Source organism: Mixophyes fleayi, chromosome 4 (assembly GCF_038048845.1).
Source record: "Mixophyes fleayi isolate aMixFle1 chromosome 4, aMixFle1.hap1, whole genome shotgun sequence".
NCBI classification, from domain to species: Eukaryota; Metazoa; Chordata; class Amphibia; order Anura; family Limnodynastidae; genus Mixophyes; species Mixophyes fleayi.
The window spans coordinates 302,706,170-302,726,150 of record NC_134405.1 but is presented as its reverse complement, the minus strand read 5'-3'; the positions used below and the strand labels follow the sequence as shown (position 1 = coordinate 302,726,150).

General features: G+C 33.5%; 2 protein-coding genes across 6 annotated transcripts in view; both read right to left on the bottom strand.

The window, feature by feature from the left end:
- LOC142152875 (protocadherin gamma-B7-like) overlaps positions 1–19,981 on the bottom strand; it is a 420,392-nt gene that overhangs the window by 274,279 nt on the left and 126,132 nt on the right. The gene's annotated exons all lie outside the window — the stretch shown is intronic.
- Positions 1,595–19,711, bottom strand: LOC142149585 (uncharacterized). The gene is made up of 2 exons (XM_075204910.1): positions 17,434–19,711; positions 1,595–4,018 (listed from the first exon to the last, which is right to left on the bottom strand). The coding sequence occupies exons 1-2, from the start codon at positions 19,709–19,711 to the stop codon at positions 1,626–1,628; spliced, it is 4,671 nt and encodes a 1,556-aa protein (XP_075061011.1). The 3' UTR covers positions 1,595–1,625.

The window sequence follows — 19,981 nt, the reverse complement described above, 5'->3', positions numbered from 1 at the left end:
TTTTTGTTTATTACCAACCTTAGGGTTTTGTTTCAACTTTGATTTTCATTAACCTGACTTTTCAAGGAAACCGTATTATTTTTCTGCCAATACCTAACTACTGTGTAATCATGAATCATGATTCCAAATACAGATACTTTGAGCTAGATTGTTAGACTGTCTTCATAGTTAAACAATGTACTTCTAGTGGACCAGATGTGTTTTCGCAGTCATAGATGAAGAATATAGATGTGATTGAACAGTTTATTGCATTAAAATCCTCCAAAAATGTAAATACAAATCATACAAAGTTTGTGAACTTCGCTGTACATAAAATTATTGCAAACTTAGGTGACTAAAACAAACCCTATGTCATGACCTCTTTCAGTTGGTACAAAATGTTCTGCTTCTCAATTTCACACTTATCTTTGTATTGCAGTAACCTGGATGGAATTCATTAATCTATCATAATGAATCCAGTACATGCACCTGCAATAGAATAAATCAGGTGGGAAGTTTTGAAATTGTATATGGGGTAATAGGGTCGAATAAAATGATAGTAAAATCAGTACATTAAACGAGTATAAGAAAAAAATCGCTATCAAATAGTTTATTTCCAATACCAAAAGCACAAAAGTCTAGAGGTGTGTGGCCTAATGTTGTATAAAATTAGTTAAAATGTTTTATTAGATGTCAATCTCCATTTGGTTATTTAACCAGTTTACTAATGCCAAAAATAAGATTTTTAATAAAAATATTTTAGTATGGTATTTTACATTTTAATGAAATGTTTACACTAGTTTTCGACAAATGAATACTAGAATCAGGAAAAATAAAAAAATATAATAAGCCTGATATAACCTGAATATTTTGAAGAGTATAAAGTACATTATACATATTACACACTAATGTTCTTATTAAATTTTGTGCACATACCTTTATAGCCGGTAAGCTGTGATGTCATAAATCACTGATTATACTGTTATAGTGAATGTTAGTCCTTACACTACACAACTATGTTGCTCTTCACATCTAGCTTTATTTCACCTGTGCTGACTGACAATAGTACAAATTGTTGAATTGTACGCATTCATAAACAAGGAATCTCCTGACTGTGTATTCAAGACTTTTTGGATAAAAAAAACCAACAACTTTTATTAACAGTAATTGTATCCATCCTATCTGACATTTTAAATACCCTACCAATGGTGCATATTGCTACTCAATAAATCTAGTCAACGGATATTTTCAAAATGAGCCTTGTAATAAAAAAGCATGAGACTTATTCTTAGCAATAGCACAAAGCACAGTATCAGACAATGAAAAAGCTGCATTTGGCAAAATACACCAACAAGTGGTAAATACACAACTAAATGTGTGGTGCACATGGCAATGAACGGGTTTGGAAGGGAGAGCAGCAGAGAACGGGGCAGCCTAGCACTTCAAAACATCCTGTGTGGCCCTAATGTGACATGGCCCCGCCCCTATCCCGCTGCTGGAGGGACCAACATTGGGAGGTATGCATAACACATTCTGGATTAATAGGGACATTGATACTCAGTGATAATGTCCACTGCATCATGGTGACTATTCAGTATAAAATGTAATCATTTCTCATAGACCAATTGTTTAACAAATAATTTGTTCTATATAGAAATATGGACATCTGTATAATTTAAGATGTTTAGATGACTTACCTGCACCATATTATTGGTAGCCAATGTTTCCTTTATGCTTTCATTTCCAAGTCCTAAATCATCAGCATCAATGAGATTATCCACAGGGACATTTTGATTTGGCTTCACGTACGTAAAGTCTCTTTCACTAGAATCCAAAGCTACACACACATTGTACGAGTAGGGAAATGGTAAAGTTCCATCGCTGTACATGGAGAATGTCCTGGGATCAACTGGAGGATACAGATTTGTACTTAGAGAAGCAAAGGTTGGTGAGGGTTTTGATTCCTTGCATTTTGATATGATAACCAACATAACAGTTACAATAAATAACAAAGAAATCAAGGCAAGGGCAACAATTAAGTATAACTGCAAATTTGATCGAGGATCTTCATCAATGAGTTGATTGTTTATTTTGGGAACTATGTGCTGAAAATCATCTGCAACAACAAGACTTAAGGTTACTGTAGCAGAGAGAGAGTGGTCTCCATTGTCCTTCACCATCACCACAACCTTGTGTTTCAATATATCCTTCTCTTGAAAGACACGTGATGTCCTGATTTCACCCGTGTGCTGACTAATGATAAAGTGAGATGGTTCTGACACATGTATGAAGTGATAAGAGAGCCAGGCATTATGTCCAGAGTCTGCGTCCACTGCAACCACCTTAGTTATTAATGATCCTTGTTCAGAGGAAAAAGGGACCATCTCAAACACAGCTGGTCCACCACTTTCTGGTGATGGGTACAGGATTTTTGGAGCATTATCATTCTGATCCACTATATGGATAATTAATGTAACATTGCTGCTCAGAGATGGGGATCCATTGTCTCTAGCAGTTACTTGTATTAGAAACTCCTTGTGCTGCTCATAATCAAATGATCTCTGAGCATAGAGAACTCCAGTCTCTATATTGATGGACAGATAAGAGGACACTGGGAGATCTTCTGTATTACTGCTGGAAATTGAATAAATTATTTTTGCATTGTCTCTGGTATCAGGATCTGAAGCTTGTATACTGTATATTGAGCCTCCTGGTAAATTGTTCTCTGGCACATAAGCAACATAGGTAGATTTCATAAATATTGGTGGATTGTCATTGATGTCTGATATCTCTATTCTGATGGTTCTTCTACTGGAAAGTGGGGGAAATCCTTTGTCAGTAGCTACTATTGTGATGTCATAAGATGATATTTTCTCTCTGTCCAAAGAACTTGTTGTAACAATTCTGTAGTATCTAGTAGATGATGATAGTAACTGAAAAGGCGTTTTTTCAATTATATCGCAGTCAACATCTCCATTTTCACCAGAATCTTGATCATGAACTTCAATCAGAGCTATAATTGTGCCGGGTGCAGAATCCTCAGGAATAGGAGACGATAATGATGTAATGGATATCTCAGGAGAATTGTCATTGTCATCAATTACTTCAATTAATACCTTGGAATGGGCAACAAGGCCACCTCCATCCTTAGCTTGCACAGATAGTTCATAATTACTTATCATTTCAAAATCCAAGTTTTTATTTATTTTAATTTCACCATTTGTTTGGTGAATACTAAACACACCTGTGTGGTGAACATTGTGTGAGGTTTTGGTAAAGGAATATATGATCTGTGCATTGGATCCTTCATCTTTGTCTGTTGCATCCACTATAATTACTGTAGAGTTAATTGGGGTATTTTCATTTATACTGACTCTATACAATTCTTGTGTGAATATTGGGGCATTATCATTGGCATCAGTAACAACTGCAGTAACTAAGACTGTACCACTTTTAGCAGGATTACCCCCATCCAATGCTGTTAAAATTAGTTCATGTATGTTTTGTGTCTCTCGATCTAAAGGTTTTTCCAACACAAGTTCTGGAAACTTACTCCCATCTGCTCTGGTTTTCTCAGTTAATGTAAAGTACTGATTATCACTGAGCCTGTATGTCTGCACTGAATTACTACCAATATCTGGATCTTCTGCACTTTGTAAAGGAAATCTTGCTCCTGGCATTGTAAGTTCAATGATTTCTACAATAATATTGTCATGAAAAAAAAATGGAGGATTATCATTTATATCCTGAATTTCTATATTGACAGTGAAAACATTTAAGGGATTTTCAACCACAGCATCAAAGGTTAGGAAGCAGGTAGCTGCTGTCCCACACAGTGTCTCTCTGTCTATCCTGTCCTTAACATACAGATTTCCATTATCTAGATTTACATAAAAATATTTCTCTGAAACACGTGATACAATTCTCAGTTTTCTAGATGAGAGCTGTTTAATATCTAATCCAATGTCTTTCGCAATATTTGCTAAAAGAGAGTCTTTTCTCATTTCTTCTACAATAGAATAATGAATCTGACCAGAGACTGAATGACACAGCCAAGAAAATAAGAAGGAAAATATTACTTGCCATCTGATTCCTTTGTATGTCTGTGTATGAGGTTTCATCTCAGCCATTTTCAAAACCTTTATCTGTTCAGTATTTGTGATACACTTGGGTAGAACATATATAAATCCAATGTTTATGAAGAAAAAATCAAATATCCTTTTTCTTGTGCAGAGAGAATCCAGAAAATGGCTGTGTGTCTTCCTGCAGATCTGCAGTGTGTGTCAGTGATGAAAATACCAGTGGATCTCCAGTTCTGTATTCTTCTCCTTATTGGTTAAACAGCGGCGCTCTGAGGCCAAACTTAGGAATTGCATTACTCAGAAAATATTTATTTTTAAGCAAGTGTTTTGCAAAGCAGTTTTATAATGTTTGGTCTAAATTAATTAGTATAATAAAATGGTAAATAACGCCAGTGTTCCATTAACATTTATGGAATTTAGGGCAGGACTCTGGTAAAGCATCATACTGGAAACTGTGTCAGTTTAACTAGATGGGACTTTATATATAAGTTACAAGCTATTTAAAAAAAATAGCTACCTAGTAACTTTACATTAAATGGAGTTTTAGGGGATTTAATCTCTTAATCACTTATTGAAAGGTACGGTAAATTAATAAATCAACTCAAATCACTTAATGTAACTTTTTTTTAATTAAGGAAGATATCATTTTCACATTGAACAATATGACACAACATCCATAATATACTATTATAGGCATAAGTATAAGAAAAGATAAAAGAAAACTTTACAGCAGGGAGTCAATGACTGTACAGGGAGACCAATAAGAAAGTAGAATCGGAAGGGTCTGACCAATACAAATGTAGTACAAGGCCTTTTAAAATCCACTTGAGAGAAAACAACTATCACACATCAGTGTGTGTCTCATTTCCCTGATATATCCTAGTGTATCCTAATGTTTTAATCTCATTGTAAAAATGCATTATGCAAATTTTTAGCTATGTTATAATTAATTCCTCTGATTATAACAGCATAAGGTTTATATATGTATGTAGTATCTGTAATTTATACAAGTTGCCTACTTAAAATACGTTTTCAATTGTTTTCTTCTAGAATGCATGAGTTCCTCAAAAGACAAGTCAATGTGTCAAATGTTTGTAACCATTTATTAAGTGGAAGCACCTTTTTTATATCCAATATTGAGATATTAGTTTCTTGCTGCATTTGGAGATGCAAATGGAGTGATACAATGTATTTGTAAGTGATCATGTGTTTTCTTTAAAGTGTAAGAGGACATCGCACCCCCTTCTGCTGTCTTACATTGTCTCCGGTCGCACTCATTCGATTCGGTCACTGATCGCTCACTGCAGAATCAAACATGGGAAATGACACATGTAACTGAGGCAGGAGAGGGAGAGGAAAACAAATGATATGCATCAGAATATTTTTAATGAACTAGACAAACATTTCACTGGGTACAGGTAACAAAACAGTGAAATTCTGAGAGTATATATAATGCTCCCGATTAAAAAAACAAAGCTAATTTGTTTACTAGTAAACTAAAGCGCTACCACCTAAGGTGACATGTTAAGATAAAAGCAAATGGCATATGTGCGAAACTGGTCAGAATCGAACCCATAACCGCAGTGCAGTGAGGCAGCAATGCTAACCACTGTGCCACGGGCTGTTGAATATCAGTGACTCATAGGGGGGTATTTAATTGTGGAAAGAGCTGTTCCTCAGCTAATGACAGGACAAGGATACAGCAATATACTGTAGTGCTGGGTTAACATCCATTGAAGTTGAGCCATTCCTTAGAGGCAGCATCAGTCAGCTGACCACTGTTGCCAAGCGACAGGTATGAACAAATAACAGCTAGAAGATGGCTGTGGCAGAACGTGTGACTGCAGGAGGTCGACTATGTACGGGCAAAGTCAGAAAGCCTATAAACAATGTGTAGAGGAAATTGTATACAGAAAACCACCCAGTATTTTTAATAATATATATCTAAATCGGAAAAACACAAAATAAATGTCATATATGGCATAAAAATAGGTTTCTTTCTTCTTCAATGGAATAATGAATATGACCAGAGACTGAATAACAGACACAATAAAATAAGAAGGAAAATATTAATTGCCATCTGATTCCTTTGTATTTCTGCGAATGAGGTTTCATCTGAAATCTGCAAGAGCAGTTTTCTTTCACCAGACCAGTATTTGTAATCCAGAAAAAAAAGTAGACTGTTCTCCTGTAAAGATTTGCAAGCACATATGCTATTATCTGGATTGAGAAAATCCAGAAAATGACTGTGCCTTTATTGCAGATCTGTAGTATACAGCGGCACCGTGTGGTGAAACTGAGGAAGTGCAGTACTGACAAACTCATTTTAGTGTAGCCAGTGTCTGACTTACAGTATCTAAGTGATATGTAATGCTAAAATAATTAAAGAAAGTAACAGTAGTGCTTAATTTTATGTTAAAAAGCTGAATTATTCAATGACCTAGGTGAATTAATATGTTATTGCATATATTTAAATAACTTCAACAAAGTTCATTGGATGATAAAATTAAGATAAATTATATGAACTGAATTTTATAAGGTTCTTTTAAATAAATAATTAAATAATATATTATTTCAATTAACTTAATTTACGTAAGTCTTATTTAACTTTTTATTCTCTAAAATTTACCATTCAACCTTCAACACACTGTTATGTTTAAATTATAACTATACATACATTAAAGTTAATTTATTATATATATATATATATATATATATATATATATATATATGTATATATTATATATATATATATATATATATATATATATAAACATATATATAATTGTTAAATAGTTCATGTTAATTGCTAGAATTATGAAGAACGCAATCCAATTTAGTTAGAAGTCTATTATTATTAGTTGATAATATTTTATATTAATATTATATTTTATGACAGAAAATAGAGAGCAGTGAACATAATTACTTGGTGAATGTATAATGTTTAAAACTATACATAAATTATAATATTTATGATAAATTACATAAACAGGTATGTTATAAATATACATTCTAATAGATTATCCTTAATGCTTTATTGTAATCTGCAATAGTTAAGTCTATTCATGTAAGAATTTTAATGGGACACAAATTACATGGTCCTTCAATATAATGGGCCTTTATTCTAGTTTTTGTTTTCCTGAAGAAATTTTCTATTTTCGGCAGCTAAGCTGAATGTCCTACACCAATGTCTAGAGCCCGTCTAATTAGACTAACATTAATAAAGTTATTTTTTATAATACTATAAACATGCCATTATGGATAAATATATCATTGCCAGCAACTGTTTACATTTGCAAACAATGAACAAAAGAAAAATGCTAATATTTTCAGAAATATGGTGTTTCCAAATAAAACAAAAAAATAAAAACAATCTCCGGTAGAAAGAAATGAATGAAATGGTTAGCATTATATAAATTGATTACTACATTCGGAAAAGTTTACATTTGCAAAATAACGTTATACAATAAACAATACACTTTACACTGATTCATTAAGGAAAGTAAACAAAGAAAGAGTAATTTTGCACCTTGGCAAAACCATGTTGCATTGGAGGGGGAGGTAAATTTGAAATGTAGGGACAGATACAGTTGGGATAGGACATGTCCTAGATCAACTTTAAATTTCAGTGTAAAAATAAAGCTATCAAGTATTTGTGTGCTAGATGAAAAATCAGTCAGTATTTAACTTATGTGCAAAATAATAAGCTAATATGCACCCCTTGCATTGCAACATGTTTTGTCCAGTAGAAAACGTACTCATTTTTTTTGCCTTACTTTACTTAATGAATCTGGCCTTGTGTGTCTATTTGGCCCTAAAAGGAGCAGTGACATTTTTTTGCTTGTATCTTTGAACATCCTAATAAATAAGCTTACTATAGTTTTTATTTTTCTATGTATAATTAATAAGCACAGCTCTGGTAGTTTATACCTTTCTCTCCATCCTGTGCATCCTCTGAGAGGCATAGAAATAGATAGTTATGGAACAGTCCACTTCTCAATTTGTAAACAATAAATTAGCTGCAGACTACCTTTATTGCTCTGGAATGGTCATAACATTTAAACAGGAATGGAAAATATTCCAAAATAAACAACTTATCTGTTTTCTCAACAATAGGGGCAATAGTTTACATCAGTATTTTTCTTATGGCTATACCAATGAAATAATTAATTCAAACAAACAATCACTGGTCCATGTAGTAAAGTGAGAAGTTTACAGATTCAGTTGATCAAAAATAATATATGGTTATTCAACACTTTCAAAATACATTTTCTCATGTACAAAAATACAATGTAAATTGTTATACAAATTAAGTCATTAATTCTATATCATGTGTTCTATGTAATTCAACACTTCAAGGACACTGAACTGAATAAGACTGCTTGTAGGTATATTTTGCTGTAAACTTTAATTTACAATTCCTGAATCATCAGTGTCACTAAGATTATCTATAGGTACATTTTGATTTGGTTTCATGTAACTAAAGTCATTTTCGAAAGCCACACAAAAGTTGTACGAGTAGAGCAATGGAAAGTTCCACCACTATATGTGGTCGAGAATTGAACTCATGACCCCAGCGCTCTGAGGCAGAAGTGCTAACTACTGAGCCACTGTGCTGCCCAAATGATATAAAGTTGTATTTAAATATCTGAATGTTGGAGAAGCTTTGGATTACTTGCATTTTGATATAAAGGTCAACATAACAGTTACAATAAACAAAAAGGAAATTATTGCAATGGCAATAAATAAATATAGTTTCAAATTTGACTGAGAGTCCTCAGTATTGATTTGATTATTGAGCATAGGAACCATCTGTTGAAAATTGTCTGCAACAACAAGACTGTGGCTGAGAGAGAGGGGTCTCCATTGTTCTTCACCAGGGGCGTAGGAACTAAAATTTTCATGAGGGGGGGAAAGGCAAAGGACTACTATAGGGCTTGGAGACCCTTTTTCTCGCGATCAATGTCTCGTTTTATGACAATTGTAACAGTGACTGTAGATATACAAAGACTCCCAATTCGGTGTTAAATTTTGTCAGTGTTTCAGGGGTTGGCAAACCACAGTTTCATTGTTTGTTTTACTATAAAAATGTATTTGTACATTATTAAATGAATATTATTATTCATATTAAATACCAATTAGTCCAATAGCTGTTAGAAAGATAGATAAATTCAACTCTTCATCTTAAAAATGTTATTCTTTCATAGTCTTCAACCTAGTTTTTATTCAGGTATAGTTGACAGCCTAATCTCATTTGATTGGGAGCATTTTTAAATCTATAGTCACTGCCTCACTGGTTACGGTACGTGCTATAAATTTAAATGACTATCTCATGTTTGTTACTGGACGCACCACACGAAATTCAGGATAAAAATAAGTGAATAGTTGTTCATCATCAATACAGGTTATTTATTAAATGTTTATGAATGGAACACTTAGGGCCTGAGTCATTAAGGAGAGGAAAGCATAAAAAAGAAGTAACTTTGCACATGGGCAAAACCATGTTGCATTGGAGGGGGGGTATATTTAAAATGTGGGGACAGATTTATAGTTGGGGTAGGGCATGTACTAGATCAACTTTAAATTTCTGTGAAAAATAAAGCTATCAAGTATTTGTGTGCTAGATGAAAAAATAACCAGTATTTTCCTTTCATTGCAACATGGTTTGTCCCGGGGAACATTTAATCCTGTTTTTGCCATACTTTCCTTAATGACTAAGGCCTTTAGAATTAAATCTATACTAAGGCACTCTATATTAAAGGACATTTGGTAATTATACTAATCAATCTACAATTATTATTTTTTTAACATGTGTATAACAGATACCATGACTTCAGAAAGTAGCATTAAGGCTATTGTGTAGAAGTTCATGGGGGGGGGTGGCAAAATGCAGTCTTTGTCCACCCAACAGAAATCATTGGGGGGGCAACTGTCCCCCCTCAGTTCCTATGCCCCTATCCTTTATCATTACTAGAACTCTATGATTCAATATAACCTTCTTTTGAAATACATGTAAAGTCCTGATTTGAGCGGTATTCTGACTAATGATACATTTAGAGGTTTCTGACACTTGTATGAACTGATAAGAGAGCCAAGCATTATGTCCAGGATCTTTTACTGGAAAGTGGAGGCGATCCATGGTCAGTAGCTACTATTGGGATGTTATAATATATTTTCTCTCTGTCCATGGAACTTAATGTAACATGTGTTAAATGATTTTTACCCCCTTTGTGGGTTTCAATCTCCTTAATATTCTGGCAAATGTATGTATGACCATTTAATACCGTTATATATATATATATATATATATATATATATAACTATTACCGTCAACCAACTCCTCGCAAAAGGTACTTCTAAATTAACCCAAGAAACATCATTCTTATATTCCCTTAAATCGACAAACTTCAAGAATAACCACAAGATATAACTTCATTTAAAATGTGTTGTATTATATTATAGAACAATAAACAGCATAACAATATTGTACACAAAATATAGATTTTGTGCCATACATCATTCTTATTGCCTGTAATATACATATATATGTAATTGTGTGTGTATTGACTAACTCTTATCTAAAGGTGTAGTGTGTGTGTATGTATTAAGCTATATGTATGTGAATGCATTGTGTAGTGAAGGGTGAGGGAAGAATCTATACAGACAAGCATGCACACCTCTCACTCAAGTCCAATGGCCATTTTTAAACACATGGTTACACCCAGATCAATCTGCTCTACTTTCTCTTCAAACCAACAATCTAACAAAATGTTATATTTAACAATCTGATCACTTTCTGCACTTTCTATGCATAAACCAACACAGCCAAGAAAATGTTATATTTAACAATCTGATCACTTCCTGAAACCAACACAAAACCACACAGGACTATGTATAACACCAATGCTTCCATGACCAAAGCTTAACCAATACAGAACCATGTATAACACAAACACCTCCATTTATATCAACAATCTATCCCAAGCACAACAGGAATTCCAAGAATTGTACAGCACTCCACGAATCACAGCATTGCAACATTATTACAAGTCATGAAACCAATACTGAACCACAGAACTATGTATAACATAAATGCTTTCATTTAAATCAACAATCGATCCCAACAAGTCATGCATTTATGTAACACTGTCCATACCAAACCAAAATCTTTCCAATCACATTTACCATCTGTATTCAAACTTTCATTCTCATATACTCTACACGTATGCGTCTTCCATTCAACAACACATTACAACATGCTCATACTCACCTTTCATTCCATTCACACTCCATACTAGTCAGGGCCTAAGTAGGCCGTGATGTATTTCACGTCACATCCAAAAGAGACCCTTTCTTTTCCTGTGTACAGTAAAAACCTTTATTGTGGGCGGAGTCTAGAACCTGGCTACAGTCTTTCATATGCTAATTACTGACCAAATGCTACAAAACCTGTTTATCTGGTATTTACAATCCATAGCCCCAGATGGGGGAAGGATTTGTTCCTAGTCAGTGTGCTAATTAAATTGTGGCTGAATCTGTTCATATGTTATGTTCATATATAAAATAATAGATCATTTATATACTCTTCATCAACACTAATAGCTACTAATAATAGCTACTATATGAAAATATTAAATCTAAATGTGCTTTCCAATTATGTGACAGTCAACTTCTCCATGTTGCCCTGAATCTTGATCATGAACTTCAATCAAAGTAACCATTGTACCAGATTCCATATCCTCAGGTATAGGAATAGGACTAGATAATGATGTAATGAATATCTCAGAAGCATTGTCATTTTAATCTATTACTTCTTTTTATAATTTGGAATGAGCAACAAAGCCACCTCCATCCTCCGCTTGTACAGACAGTTCATAACTTTGTATAACCTCATAATCTATTAATTTCTTCTTCTTTTTCTTTCACCATTTGTTTTATCAATGCAAATAACACCTGTATGATGAATATTTACAGAGGTTTTGGTAACCTCATCTTTATCTTCTTCAGTTACACAAAATATTGTAGTATTGATTACACTGATTTTATGCACTGGTTGGGTAAATAGAAAAATTATCATTTGCATCAGTAACAATGATCCTAAAAAAAGTAGTACCAGTTCTAATATGATTTCCTCCAACCAATGCTGTTAAAATGAATTCATGAGTGCTTTGTGATTCACGGTCAAAGGGTCTCTCTAATACAGGTTCTGAAAATTTACTCCCATCTGGGTTGTTGTCTTCAGTCAATGAAAAATGTTGATTGTCAGTGAGCCTGTATGTTTGCACCGAATTAAAGCCAATATCTGGATCCTCTGCATGATGCATGACAAATTTAGTTCCTGATCAAAGGGATTTTCAGCCACTGTATCAAAGGTTAGGAAACAGGTAGCTGCTGTCACACACACACACACACACACACACACACACACACACACACACACACACACACACACACAATGTGTCTCTCTGTCTTTTCTGTCCTTAACATATAGATTTCTACTTTCAATATTTATATAAAAGTATTTCTCTAAAACACGTGATACAATTCTCAATTTTCTAGATGAGAACTGTTTAATATCTAATCCGAGATCTATTGCAATATTTGCTATAACTGAATCTTTTCTCGTTTCTTCTATAATAAAATAGTGAATCTGACCAGAGACTGAATGACACAGCCAAGAAAATAATAAGGAAAATATTACTTGCCATCTGATTCCTTTGTATGTCTCAACCATTTCAAAATCTAAAATCTTTTTTACAATCGAGATGAAAAAAACCCCCTAAACCACCTTTTCATTGGATAAAGTAAAGTTAAAATTCATTTAAATACTGATCATGTCTTCTTTGCATAGGAAATTCCAGAAAATGCCTCTGTCTCTTCCTGCAGATCTGCAGTGTGTGTGAGTGATTAAAATTCCAGTCGATCTTTAGTTCTGTATTCTTCTCCTTATTGATGAACAGCGGCGCTCAGAGGTGCAATTGCTGAACTGCAAGTCTGAGAAATTATTTTAAATAGCCGGTATTTAAATAATCTAGATAATTTATGGATGCTAAACAATCAAACTCACTTTACAAAAACAATAAATAAATGCATGCAAATTGCAGCCTTGTCTTTGATGTAAACATAATCTTCTGTATAACATATATGCAGCAATAGATCCAAATGAAAATATGTAAGGTAAACCTGCCATCGCGTTTTTAAAGTATTATTCAACCTTTGGTTCTTGTCTATAAAAGTTACAAAAGTCTGAAACAAGTTACATAATTATAGGTATAGCAAAGTCTGGTGCAGAAATCTTTATTTCAATGTCAGAACTGAAACTCTGCACGTTTATCTTATTTGCAACAATTCATTTACAAATTAATGGTGGTGGAATTTGAACTCAAAAGTTCAAAAGTCCAAGTCCAAAGAACTGTATATATGGTTTTTACACCACTGGACTAGTTCTCAGACATATTCAACACTTGTTACATTGCTACATACTACCACATTCGTGACCACTGAATTGATCACACAAATTTGTTTTGAATTTAATCATCAAATAGCAGATAATCTATTTTGCAATTTGCTAAATAAAAAATGCCCTTAAAAATGCTGTAAATCCCACTGTAATACAAAAGTACACTGAAACTTTTAAACTCTTCTATTTCACATAAAACATCCAGGAGTTCCACACCCATGTAACTATCCTCGGTATTCGTCCCTGATACCTGTTATGTGCAACAGCTTTCTCAAAATATAAAAAAAATCATAAAACATCTTTGTAATTTAATACATACAAATTAAGTGCACTAGTTCATGACTGCATTTCATCACTTCATACCAATCACTCTCAAATGTGCTTTACCTATTGCAGAATATTTTGAAGCAGTGTGGTTCATGCTGATGTCTGGAATTGTAATATCTATTTACATAATATAGTGTGTTTGTACATTTTGTGTAAAACAGTTTTCTTGGAAGTGTTGTTCACACTTATTCTACTGTGCTAGGATCAATTTTAAAAGAAAAAAAGGGAACATTTGAAAATAAAGGTTATGTATGCAAGAATAGCAACCTCCTATATGTGTTCATCATCATCATAAACATTTATTTATATAGCGCCAGCAAATTCCGTAGTGCTTTATAATTGGAATACATTTGTTGAAATACATTTGTAATATATACACATGCATATATAAATACCCCGTTATGTAAATGTTGTATACCTATATTCACATTTTTATCCTTATTGCGACCTGTTAGAATTAAGAAATTAAATTGGCCTTCTATATAGTGTTAATGAGATACACATATTGGGCCTAATTCATTAAGGAAAGTAAGTAAAAAAATTAGTAAATTTTCTCCTGGACAAAACCATGTTACAATGCAAGGGGTGCATATTAGTTTATTATTTTGCACATAAGTTTAATTCTGGCTATTTTTTCATGCAGCGCACAAATACTTGATAAATTATTTTTATACTGAAATTGAAAATTGTACTAGGACATGCTCTACCCCAAATATAAATCTGTCCCCACACTTTATATTTAGTTCCCCCTCCAATGTAACATGGCTTTGCCAAGGTGCAAAGTTACTCATTTTTTTTGCTTTACTTTCCTTAATGAATCCGGCCCATTGTATCTACAGCATGTATACAACTCTCTTTTTCCTATTAAGAATTCACAACTCCGCTGACTTTAATGAAATCTTGCCAAAATAAAAGGTACTTTTTGGAAAAATTCAGTAATGAAAAATAAGAAAGCTATTTTTAATAATAGCATTATTGCTCTATGTTTTATCTGCTGTATTTTTTTGTTTGTCTTTAAGCAATGTTGATTGTACTGTTTTCTGTTTTAACGACTGCATCTTGCATACATGGTTTTGTTCTATTTTCAAAAATTCAATAAAACATTTTCAAGTTAAAAAAAAAAATGGCATTATTTATTATCAATTGTATCTAAAGATTTATGCAAAAATTGAAGCCCAACTTTTTTAATTTTTACAATTATCAATTCACATTTGATGTGACAAATGGGAACAAAGGTTCACAATACACTGTAGTATGTCCTAATTCTTTAATACATGTAATAAACTTCTAAAACTCATAATATTAAAGTGTAAAAGTTTCATGGCATGACACAAGTTAAGATACTTGAATTGTTTTTAAATAGTAATGAGCAAGATACACAAAATCTTATGTAGTATGTAACCAGCCATTATCAGCCAATTGGTTTTCTTCAATATATTCTCAAATGGCATATCTACAGTGATCCCTCATCATATCACCTCCTTTTATAATTCTGCTCTTGCTTACCATTTGATATTCTTTGCACAAAACTACATTAAAATGTAAATGATGTATGGAATATAAGAAATAATGCATATAGTTGGACGCAATTTACGTCTAAAATACATTTTACGCATCTCAGCTGATCGTCATCATTATCTGTATCTTACACCAATGTTCGAGCCCCCACAAGTTTGAGTTTCAGTCTACTTAAGTCGCATTTGCTCCCACACGCTCATAACATATTTTGACTATGCTTACACTCCCCCTCCTCTTCTATCCGAAAGTGATTGTAAGTGCAAGTTGCAAATCAACCCTCATTTTTCCGCAACCATAACAAAGTGCTTTGCATTCAACTCTACATGATCCTACATGATACTCTGGATAGTATTCTGTATATCTAGCTGCTATGATGAGGGGAAAAGAAATATGTCAGGCACTTTATGCAGTATCTTTAGCACTAGTAAATCATATCATCAATAAAGTCAATCAGAAAAATGTATTTGCATCATATAAACAGATAACCCTTCTGCTACATCCCAACATATGGTACCCCCAAACCAGAAGTCCCAGAGAGTTATCTATCAAAGTGTTGAATATAGTCACTTGATATAACTTATTTCTGGAAAATTATGCAGTAATGCCAATAACCTTTTATAGAAGCCCTGAACAACATCTGCACAATGTGTGTATTGTGTTTTACTGCTGTTTATATAAAGCAAATGCCTCATATATGATTATGTGATGCATTTATACTGATGATACTGCACTAAGGACCTGATGCTAAGTTAGGAGCAAAGCAAAATAAGGAGCAAATTTACACCTTGTCAAAGTCACATTGCATTGGAGGGGGAGGGAAATTAAAATGTGGGGACATATTAATAGTTGGGATAGAGCATGTCCTAGATCAACTTACATTTCAGTGTAAAAATAATGCTATCAAGTACTTGTGTGATTCATGAAAAAGCAGCCAGTAATTTCCTTGCATGCAAAAAATTTAATTAATTTGCACCCCTTGCGGTTTAACATGGTTTGTCCAGGAGTATATTTACTCCTTTTTTTTCTTTGCTCCTAGATCAGCATAAGGCCCCAAATGTGTATAATTTCCTGTTTCTCTGTGCACATAGATTGAGGTGCTGCAATTGCACATGCTTATGACCAAAGAAGGCTTATTCATAATTACATTAATCACTGTAGTACTGAGCATGTTCTCTGTTAATTTTCATAATAATAATAATAAGTAATTTTAATATAATATGTATAAACTCCTGTAAATAGTATCTGTTTAATCAGTGAATTCTGATGTCAACTCTTCAGTGATTGTTAGGAACATGTGTGTATTATAAGAAATAATACACTTCCTATTGTAAATTATTAAGGATATTAAAAATAAATTTGAATTTATGTGATCTGTATAAATTCACTGGGCCTACAGCCTTGCTCCTCTACAGGATCACAGGACTCTCCGTGTAATTCTAATATCCGCATAATCCACAATAGGGAGAGCATTATCCCAACAATGACATAAAGTCACTATTATTTTCTATTAACAGTCATTTCTAAATTAAGCTTTATAGGTCTGCTTACTAGATTGAAAGCTATAGGAATAAGTATTGCTTTTTATAGGAGATGAAGATGCACATTTTACTGGACATACCTTAAGAGCTGCATTCTCCTTTACAAGGTAATAAGAAACTAAGCTTGTTATAAAAAAACGTTTTTGTATGATGACATTGAAATCTAAAGATGTGCTGAATAAGACTCACTTGTCCAAGGCAGTCACCATCACCTGCCTTTTATCACTACCTAAATAATATTATAGTTACCTAGTTTTATAAAGTTGTAGGCAAGTCAAGGCATACAGGTACAGTTTTAATAGATGTAAACCTCAATTAAATTTTTAATCACAAAAATTAGTTTCTGATGCACTGAAACAGTCAAGTCTTTAATTAATGTACAATTATAGTAATCACACAGTCAAAAATAGAGGTGCTTCAATAACAGAACTTCAGTAAAAGACAATGTATGCGCTGATTAGAACACAAACCAAGACGTATGAATTAAATTTTCATTAACTTACCTGCACAAGACTGCTATTTATCTTACATTCTTTTAATGCTTCGCCCCCATGTCCAGGATCCTCAGCATCAATAAGATTATCCACAGGGATATTTTCATTTGGTTTTAGAATATTAAATTCACTTTCAGATGAATCCAAAGCCACACAAACATTGTAAGAGTATGGAAATGGTAAAGTCCCATCACTGTACATGGAGAGCATCCTGGGGTCTACTGGAGGATACAAGTTTGTACTTAAAGATCCAAAGGTCGGTAGAGGTTTGGATTCTTTGCACTTTGATATAATGACCAACATAACAGTTACAATAAATAATAGGGATATCAATGCTAGGGCAATTACTAAGTAAACTTGCAAATTTGATTGGGAATCTTCAATAATAATATGATTGCTGAGCTTGGGGACCACTTGTTGAAAACTATCCGCAACAACAAGAGTTAAGGTGACTGTAGCTGAGAGAGAGGGGTCTCCATTGTCCTTCACCATCACCACAGCCTTGTGTTTCAATACATCCTTCTCTTGGAATACATGCAATGTCCTGATTTCCCCGGTATGCTCACTAATGATAAATTTAGAGATTTCTGACACTTGTATGAAGTGATAAGAGAGCCAGGCATTATGTCCAGAGTCTGCGTCCACTGCAACCACCTTAGTTATTAAAGAACCCAGTTCAGAAGTAAGAGGGACCATCTCAAACACAGCTGGTCCACCACTTTCTGGTGATGGGTATAAGATCTTTGGAGCATTATCATTCTGATCCACTATACGGATAATTAATGTAACATTGTTGCTCAGAGATGGGGATCCATTGTCTCTAGCAGTTACTTGTATTAGAAACTCCTTGTGCTGCTCATAATCAAATGATCTCTGAGCATAGAGAACTCCAGTTTCTATATTGATGGACAGATAAGAGGACACTGGGAGATCTTCTGTATTACTGCTGAATATTGAATAAATAATTTTAGCATTGTCTCCAGTATCAGGGTCTGAAGCTTGTATACTGTATATTGAGCCTCCTGGTAAATTGTTCTCTGGTACATAAGCAACATAAGTAGATTTCATAAATATTGGTGGATTATCATTAACATCTGATACCTCCAGTCTGATGGTTCTTGTGCTGGAATGTGGGGGAGATCCTCTGTCAGTGGCTAAAATTGTGATGTTATAACTAGAAACTTTCTCTCTGTCCATAGTGCTTGTTGTAACAATTCTGTAGTATCTAATAGAGGATAAAATTAACTTAAAAGGAACTTTCTGAATAATTTGACAGTCAATATCTGCATTTTCTCCAGAATCTTGATCATGAACTTCAATCAGAGCTATCACTGTGCCAGGTGCAGAATCCTCAGGAATAGGACTAGATAATGATGTGATAGATATCTCAGGAGCATTGTCATTGTCATCTATCACTTCTATTAGTACCTTGGAATGGTCTACAAAGCCTCCTCCATCCTTTGCTTCTATATACAGCTCATAATAATGTTTAATCTCAAAATCTAAGCAAGCTATAGTTTTTATTTCCCCAATTGAATTAATGCTAAACACTCCTGTATGATGTATATCTCCTGATGTTTTTGCAAAAGAATATATAATTTGTGCATTGGAGCCTTCATCTTTGTCACTTGCACTTACATGTAATAAAGTGGAATTGACTGGGATATTTTCATTTATACTGACTTTATATTCTTTTTGAGAAAATATAGGAACATTATCATTTGCATCAGTAACAATGATCTTTATTAAAGTAGTCCCAGATCGCACAGGATTTCCTCCATCCCAGGCTGTTAAAATGAATTCATGAATGTTTTGTGTTTCTCGATCTAAAGGATTCTCTAACACAAGTTTTGGAAGTTTACTCCCATCTGGGTTAGTGTTTTCACTCAGTGTAAAATGCTGATTGTCACTAAGCTTGTATGTCTGCACTGAGTTAATACCAATATCTGAATCTTCTGCATTATGTAATGCTAACTGTGTTCCTGGTGAAGTAGATTCAATAATTTCTAGAATAACTGGATTACGGAAAAACACAGGAGAATTATCATTTATATCCTGAATTTCTATTTTGACATTAAAAACATTTAAGGGATTTTCAACCACAGCATCAAAGGTTAGGAAGCAGGCAGCTTCTGTCCCACACAGTGTCTCTCTGTCTATCCTGTCCTTAACATATAAATTTCCATTTTCAATATTAATATAGAAGTATTTCACTGAAACACGTGATACAATTCTCAGTTTTCTAGATGACAGCTGTTTAATATCCAATCCAAGATCTTTTGCAATATTTGCTATAACAGAGTTTTTTCTCATTTCTTCTACAATGGAATAATGAATCTGACCAGAGACTGAATGACACAGCCAAGAAAATAAGAAGGAAAATATTACTTGCCATTTGATTCCTTTGTATGTCTGTGCACAAGGTTTTATCTCAGCCATATTCAAGATCCAAAATCTTCTTGGCAGTCCAGGTAAAAGAAATGTAAAATAAAAGACTTCTTTCACAGAATAAAGAAAACTATATGAATCAATTCAAATACTAATTATATCTTTTGTGCATTGAAACCAGACACTGGCTGTTTC

Coding starts and splice junctions, on each gene's coding strand:
- LOC142149585 (XM_075204910.1), bottom strand. CDS start 19,711: ATGAGAAAAAACTCTGTTATAGCAAATATTGCAAAAGATCTTGGATTG. Junction 4,019..17,433: donor GGGCGAAGCATTAAAAGAAT/GTAAGATAAATA, acceptor TGTGTCATTCAG/TCTCTGGTCAGATTCATTAT.